The sequence below is a fragment of the Glycine max genome, chromosome 1 (genome assembly GCF_000004515.6).
Source record: "Glycine max cultivar Williams 82 chromosome 1, Glycine_max_v4.0, whole genome shotgun sequence".
Taxonomy (NCBI): Eukaryota; Viridiplantae; Streptophyta; class Magnoliopsida; order Fabales; family Fabaceae; genus Glycine; species Glycine max.
Window position 1 is genome coordinate 57,155,654 of NC_016088.4, and position 8,672 is coordinate 57,164,325.

At 34.1% G+C, this 8,672-nt stretch overlaps 1 protein-coding gene across 1 annotated transcript; it reads right to left on the minus strand.

The window, feature by feature from the left end:
* Positions 1-2,880: 2,880 nt before the first annotated feature.
* Positions 2,881-8,424, minus strand: GRF2 (growth-regulating factor). The gene is made up of 3 exons (NM_001371441.1): positions 8,071-8,424; positions 7,120-7,483; positions 2,881-3,593 (listed from the first exon to the last, which is right to left on the minus strand). The coding sequence occupies exons 1-3, from the start codon at positions 8,261-8,263 to the stop codon at positions 3,194-3,196; spliced, it is 957 nt and encodes a 318-aa protein (NP_001358370.1). The 5' UTR covers positions 8,264-8,424; the 3' UTR covers positions 2,881-3,193.
* Positions 8,425-8,672: the final 248 nt, after the last annotated feature.

The window sequence follows — 8,672 nt, forward strand, 5'->3', positions numbered from 1 at the left end:
CATAATTTATACGCATCATATTAAATATTTTTAATTACTTAAGAAGACACGTGTTAAATAATTTTATACTTTTTATATATTTCTAAAAAATATATTTTTATTTTATAATGTCTAACATCTATTTAAAAAAGAGAAAAATACCATATAGAGAAGAAAAAAAGATACTATATCAGTATTTATTCTTAATGTGTTTTGATTTGCAGTAAGATTTGCGAGTATTTTGACAGGAAAGGTCAGTGTCTTTGAAGGAACGGAGGAGTAGCATCCTCTTAGGCCCATTTCCTCGCCCTATTCATCGGCACAGAGAGGAGCACGAAGGGGAGGGGAGCGGCGCGTAGCGGGGGAGGTGGGTGGCGGAAGAAGAAAAGGGTGGGGGGAGTATGAGGATCGGGAAAAAAAAAATGGGAGAGAGGGAGGAGAGGGTTGGAGAAGGAAAGGAAAAAAAAAATGAAGGAGGAGAAAGGGTGGGGGCAATGAAGGAAGGGAAAAAAGTTGAAAGAGGGGATGCATATAATTAAAAAAATATATAATTATTATTTTAAAATTATTAGACTGTGAGTTTCTTATGGGACAAAAAATGATTTAAGATCTTAAAGTGAAATTTATGTTTGAGTAAAAAATTTATAAGATCTTGAGACTCACAAAAAGGTGTTTAAGATTTTAATTTGAAATCTCTCCATGCTTAGTTATAAGACATTTTTTTTAAAAGTTGGTTGTCTCTTTTTATAAGTTGTTTTTTTAATTTTTAAATACATTAATTATTTTTTTCTTATATATTTTTATTTAATTATTTTTTCTTCAAATATTAATGAAAAGTAATTAAATGGATATAAAGATAAGAAATGGATTTAAAATAATAATATAAGTAATTAATATATTTAATGTGATTAATTAAATTAATTATTTTTTTAATATACATGAATTAATTGAAAAAATCTTATAATTAGAGACCAAGAAAGACATACTTGTCTTTCTTTTCTTCTCACCTCTCTTTATATTGTAAGAATTGTGAAAAAAAAAATGAATCTAAATTATATTACTTTAATGTAACTCTGGTCCCAGACAAACAAACCGGTTCATCTCGTAACTTATCAGCATGTTAGTGACAATGGAGTTCAGGATGTTTATGACTCATTTCACTACATCCTTAATTTTAACTAAAACTAAATAACATTTCCTTAAGACAGATCTTTAGACAAAAAGAAGTACTGAAGGAACAAAAAAGGGTTAACAAAAACGACAAAAATTTAGGTGTAAAGAGTAAACACTGAACTCATCTTTAAATGATTTTATGATAAAACTTTAATTTCAATTGAAATATAATTCAAGAAGCATTTAAGATACTGTACCTTAGTTTGTTATAAAAAAAAGTCCAGAGCGCGTAATGCAAATGATCAGTCACCATTTCTTTGTTTTTCCTTTTTTGGGTGCAAGAAAACTCAATTTCAAATTGAAAGAATATATTTTCAAGGAAAAATGATTCATTTCATATTCCACCTTGCCATTTCTCAGCAATCCAGTAACCGATATTAGCTGGCATGGGGAAGTTAAATGTAGAAATGTAATCTAAATGATCATATTTTGGACTGGAGCCTGCTTACAGTATAGGATTCATTTTGGTTCTTTAAATCTGACTGTGGACTATTTTAGCTAGCTTCCAAATTGCTTGCATTGCTGAATTCAGAAGAATTAAAATAGACAACGAGTTCACTATTATTCAAAAATCCATTAGATGTTATATGTAATGAATGTTGAGCTTTTGGCATTGCGCTGTTGTGAAATTCATTTTGTTCACAACAATTCAGATTGTTAACGTTTTTTTTTTCGACAAAATTTTCTTGAGGTTTTGGCACTGTTGTCAAATTATGAAACAACAATAGGCATGAGGTAGTTGACAAAAATAAAAAAAGGCATGAGGTACATGTTTGTATAAACACAGATAGATTATTTTCCCTCTTTCCTCCATTTGATCCTACTAAATACTAATTGTACAAGTCACAAAGGATCATTTTTTTTATGTTTTTTTATAATGACAATGATGAGATTTGAACCTAAAATCTCATATACTATATAAATTCCTCACCATTAGGTTGAATTTAGTAAATTGATATTTTACTTTAAAACACACCTTGAATCCCTATGTTTTAAAAAGAATTAATTTCTAACTGTCAACTTCAAATATTAACCAACCATAGGCCACAATAAGTCAACCAAAACATGGATTGAACTAAACCCATTAAAGTCAGCTTAGTGGAGGAGTTTGTATGATTTGTAACTGTACAAAGTCTTGTTCAACCTCTGTTACCACTACTATAGAGTAAAAAAATGGATTGAACTAGAAGAAATAACTTGTATGTAAGATTAATTTGAACAAGTATTTCAATCACATTTAAGAATTTAAAATTAATTTGACCACAAACAATTCTATCAAAACTTGAAATTAAACGGGCACTTAAGAAACTCAATCCTCATTCTCTATAGCAACGGAGTAGAAGATATAACTGAAATTGGCCGTTGAAATGCAAGCTGCACTGTGGCTATGCCAATGGGCCTTGAAAGTCATCTAACCCCATTCACTTTTTTTGGCCCAAAAACTCAATTCACTTTTTATGGTATTAGTGGCCATTTGCAACCCAGAGACTGGCGTTGAGCCAGGAATATTTTCTACGCGTTTATGTTCTTTCTTTGAGAAAGCCAAATGTTCAGTGGTCTATAATATTATATAAAATGTATTCATGGCACATATTTAGCTTCCATAACACTTTGTTATGTTCAATTGAATTGATACATATCATGTTAAATTTTTCTTATTTTTCCCGCCAGCTAATAATAGTCTAGTACCAAATTTCAAGTGTTTTCTCCATCTTAAACTCATAAAAAGAACTCCAAGGGATGCGTTAATTCATGAACAAAACCAGCAACTTCATTCAACATCCATTAAATCAGGACAAAATACTGTTGTTTGTTCATTAGACGGAAAACAAGAAAGTTGATGGATTCTATTAAAATCCACCCACCAGATGAAGTTCCACAGTGGTAGACAACTTGCTCAACAGAAAGTGCACAAAACACGGGAGCTAGAGTCGAAACTAAAGGGGCTCTTTGGTCCTTTCAGAACCCAAAGGGGCGGTTCTTAGTTGTCTGCAGCAATATAATTACAGGATTCAGGTGGTTTCATTCAACATGGCCTAATTTAAATCTCACCATGTGGGGAATGAGAGCTAGTTGTAGAGAAATTTGATGCTGACATAGGAATGGATATTGAGAGTTGAGTGTGGTTGGATCCCTCATCTTCCAGACCAGACCATGAGTCCCTCCTTTTAGGCCATTCATCAAAGAAAGGTCGAAGGAACTGACCCTCTTGCTTCACAGTTTCTGCTGAGGCATACTCACTAGATAAGAAAGAAGGCTGCAGATAATCACCCTGCAACATGGAATTATTATTTGATCTCAATGTAGAGAATGAGGCAACTCCACTGGTTGGCATCAAAGTGTTATCCATCTGTGACTCCATGTGAAGAACCTTGTTGCTTCCTAAAGTTTTGGACAAGAAACTATGTTCACCTCCCTCAGATTTAGGTCCTTGAAAATACCTGCTTGTTTCAAATAAAGATTTCCCACAATTCAGTGGGAGAAAAATAAGGATCTTGCTAAAATATTCTGTAATCATGTTAGTGGAACAAGATTCCTAATTGATTAAATTGAATGGTGGAAGCAAATAATCACATTGATGATGATGGCAACAGCACAAGAATAACAAATCCAAAGAAAGAAAAGAGCAACGGACTAGTGCAGAGCCACCAATAAAGTTTGTATTATTCAGGAACATTGAAGCATTTCAGACTTCATTACTTTGAACAGATTTGTATCAGTCAAATATGTCATGAAGAAGAAATGTGTTGGCATGAGTCATGCATATAATTATGTTATAATCATAGTAATTGTCATATCTGTAATTATAGAAATTAGCATATCTGTAATTACGTGATTCAGAACCTTTTTTAGAGATTGTAATTATGCTTAAATTAGGCAAGTTGTTATCAGGTTTGTATATATATATTGCCTCTCTTAGAGAAGAATAATATCGCTCTGTTTTTACCCTATTTTGAGTTGGTATCAGAGCCATGCCACCTGGATACAACTTCTTTGGGGATACGAGTTTGGTGTGTAAGCTAAAGAAAGCATTGTAGGGGCTGAAACAATCACCAAGAGCATGGTTTGGAAGATTCCGATTGGCTATGAAAAAATATGGTTATACTCAAAGCAATGCAGACCATACTTTGTTTTTAAAACTACAAGATGGTAAGATAACTATTCTTATCATATATGTGGATGGCATGATTGTTACTGGAAATGATATTAACTAAATGGCTAAGTTGAAGACTTGCTTGGCATCTGAATTTGACATGAAGGATCTTGGAGGTCTAAAATGTTTTTTAGGCATTGAAGTTAAAAGGTCAAAACAGGGTATATTCCTGTCACAATGGAAATATGTTCTTATTAACCTTTTAAAGGAAATTGGCATGCTTGGTTGCCAACCGATTGACACGCCAATAGAGCAAAATCATGGCCTTGAGGAACTTCCAAATCAGGTTCCTCCTGACAAGGGAAGATACCAAAGATTGGTTGGTAGACTAACATATTTATCACATACTCGACCAGATATTGCTTATGCTGTTAGTGTGGTTAGCCGTTTTATGCATAATCCAAGTGAAGTTCATATGAAGGCTGTTTTTAGAATTTTGCGTTACTTGAAGTCTGCACCTGGAAAAGGCCTTATGTTTTCCAAACATAACCATGCAGCTGTCAGTGGGTATTGTGATTCTGACTGGGGCGCCAAGGGAGAAAGACGACGATCAATAAATGAGTATTTCACCTTTGTTGGAGGTAATCTAGTTGCTTGGAAAAGTAAAAAACAAAAAGTTGTTTCATTGTAAGTGCAGAAGCTGAATATAGGGCTATGGTCAAAGGAATGCAAGAGTTATTGTGGCTGAAAAGAATCGTAGAGGAGCTCAGTTTTTTTTGCTGAAGGGACTATGAAATTATATTGTGATAATCAGTCTGCTATCAAAGATTGCAGAAAATCCAATACAACATGATCGAACTAAACACGTTGAGATCGACCGCAATTTCATATATGAGAAGCTTCAAGAAAAAATTGTTGAAGTATCATATGTGAAGACCATACAACAACTAGCTGATATTTTGACCAAGGCGGTTGCCAGCCAAGCCTTCCATGACTCTCTAGGCAAACTGGGCATGAGTGATATCTATGCTCCACCTTGAGGAGGAGTGTTGGCATGAGGCATGCATATAATTATGTTATAATCATAGTAATTGCCATATCTGTAATTATAGAAATTAGCATATCTGTAATTACAAGATTCGGAACCTTTTTTAGAGATTGTAATTATGCTTAAATTAGGCATTTTGTTATCAGATTTGTATATATATATATATATATATATATATATATATTGCCTCTCCTAGAGAAGAAGAATATCGCTCTGTTTTTACCCTATTTTGAGTAAATGAGCATATATTCAAATTTCTAACACATATGGTGGAAGCAGTGGTGCTGAAACTTCTCAGAGTGCAATGACATCTTAAATTCAAAGTCTCTCTCTATAACAAACTCCAATAGAGTTAAAAACTTAAGCATAAATTTCAACTTTTCTTTTTTTAAGCCCTCAACCCTCATCATCAAGATGGTATTAATTCTGATGCCATACTTCTATAAGATCAGTTCCATTAAAGTTCAATTCAGAGGACTAGATGTGATCTGCATTGGGTGTTATACATTGTCCCTTGTATTAAAATTAGGATCCTCTAAAGTAAAGAGTTTCCATTATTATTAATCAACAAATCAACTGTTTGGAATTTTATAAAGTAAAAGCAATATGGTAGCTTAGTATGAATTTGGAAAAATCAAATACCTAGATCTTCTTATCAAAGGTGGTGAATCCTATACTTTGGAGGGGCCAAATCTTTATCTTTATCTTTATAATATATATATATATATATAAATGCATCATTATTTGATTTTGAAATTATATAGACAGCAATCACATGAAGCACAATCAAAAGTGAATGCAAATGATTAAAGGAAAACGTAACATTTCCTTTCTAACAAAAAGAAAACTGTAGGACATTAAATCAGTGCACCTACCTTTCCCATTATCCCCACATGACAGATATTGCAGATAGACATATTAGGAAATTAGCATCCTAGGATGTTTCACAGTGCACTTCATAATTCAGGAATAAATTAATGGAAGGGGAAAAAAGGCAATTAAATGACCATCTTTCTCCCTCATAATTCAGTCAAGAAACCAAATAAGAAGATTGTAGGCAATTTCAATTCACGAGGCTTTCCATATTCTGCCTGCTCCAAACGTTAGAGCATCACCAAGACAAGAAAATATAACAAAATATAAATTGTACTAAAAAGACATAAATAGTTTAGGATTAAGGGAAGAAATATAACTCGTGTCTTCAACATGACAAAACAATTTTTGACAGAAGATGGAGTGAATTCAGGTGGTTAACAGTTTTGTTTGTCCTTTGACAAAATTTGAAAGAGGAAAAATGTAAGGGATACTTCTGCAGTAATGTCATTCTAACAACAAAATCAAGTGAGTTGAGATCTATGCAACAACATAACCAAAGTCAAACACAACCCCACCATTCTCATAAATCACTACAGAATTCAAAAGCTGCACAAAGACATCATGGCCCAGAACAGTGATTAAAATGAAATAAACAGGAAAAAGCTGCTATTCTGACATCCAATGCTTTCCTGGAATTATCAAGTGCAGCAGGTAAACATATTTCTTACTGGAAACAAAGTGACAATAATATGGGCCCAAATTACAAAAACTAAGCATATCATGATCTATATAACAAAAATTCATCTACATGGAATAGAAATCGAAGAACTACATCAAATTCAGATAACAATATTGAAATTTGAAACTCAATAACAAGCACACGCATAGGCACTAGGCAGTTTCTCAAAATATGCCAGGCAAGATGATTCTAGTGACATAGTTTCCATTGAAGTAATTTTTCTTTCTGCAAACAAAGAAATAATTTGAAATATAACAAAAATGTCCATACCTGTATTCTTTACTTGGGATCCCATAGGGAATGGAATCCATGTGATAGTGGGTTTGGTCTGATCCAGAACCAGTCCCTTGGGGATTACCATATGCATTTGTGGTGGTAAGGTTATGGAAATTTCCAGTTGCACTGCTGCTGCTGCCAGCAGTTACAGTCAATGATGACACATTAGATGATGACTGAGTCATAGTTTGTGATTCCACAGGCTTTCTTGAACGGTTGCGGCCACGGTGCATGTGTCGCTCACAGTACTTGGAGTCTGGGTAGGCTTCCTTGGAGCACCTCCACTTTTTCCCATCAGTCCTCCTGCATCGTCCTGGCTCCGGGTCCACCTTCTTCCCATAGAAGGAACAATAACTCACTGCAAATTTACATGCACAGTTAGTTTCCCACCTCTACTTTATCACTGATATCTAGACAATACCTAGGTCACAAACAAGACATTATCAAAATATGCAGTACATATATATCCACAGGTGAGAAACTACAGAACTGCATAGTTCAGTGAGTATTAACACTATAATATTTAGTCATAAAGAAAGAAAGCTGAAGAGAAGGGGCACCAAATAACCAATCAACAATCTCAAATCTGTGTTCCTCTCAACAATTTCCTAAATAAAATCCTGGAATATAATTGCAAATTGCAAAGTGCAAAGGCATGTTTAATTGCAACCACATTATCAAATATGGTATGTTGAGTTGTCATCCTACCCATGTATCAGAGTTGAGGTACCCCTACCCTACCCCAGATTCAGTGCAGGTGTTTTAGGTACAAAGGGGGTCAATATGCAATATGCACAATGCAAAATGCAATGTTGGGGGTACATAAAATGACATCACAATCTCAGTCTTTACCTATAGTCTACATCTACAACAAAGGCAAAAGAAAGGGAATAATGGAAGGAAATGAATGAGTAGTGGTTAAGTTTGATTGTTAGAGAAACTCACTGGTGGTAGAGGGATGGTGCAAGAAGGTTTGGGAAATGGAGTGGAAGCTGTTCTGAATGGGAAGGACTAGATCAGGAGGGACAGGAAGACCAGCCACCATGTATTTGTAAATCAAAGCTTGATGTTCCAGTTCCTGCCACTGAGACATTGTGAACGGCCACTTACTCATCTCTCCTCCCCCACTCTTATTCATCCTCTTCTCTTCACAAACCAATTTCTAAATCATCTTCTCCTTTTTATTATTTATTTCTCTTTTGTTTAGTTTAGTTTAGGTGAGTGAGTAGGTTTGGTTTCTTCTCCCTTTATTGCAACCCTCATCTACTCCTCTCTGTAATTATTATCATCACTCTTCACCTAATTACTTCTTTCCTCTCTTCACCAAATTGCATCCAGTATTTGTTCAAGAGAAAGGCATCAGGAAAAAATTGGGGAAATTAAATTGTGCGTGAAGATAATTTTTTTGTGTTAGGTTAGAGTTCTATTTTGAAAATTAGTTTAAACCCATGATATGAAAAATAAAGACTACCATTGTGCATGATTCAATTAATTAGGCTAGCAATTAAATTAACTATGAATGTGTTTAAAATATGAAATCACCTTTT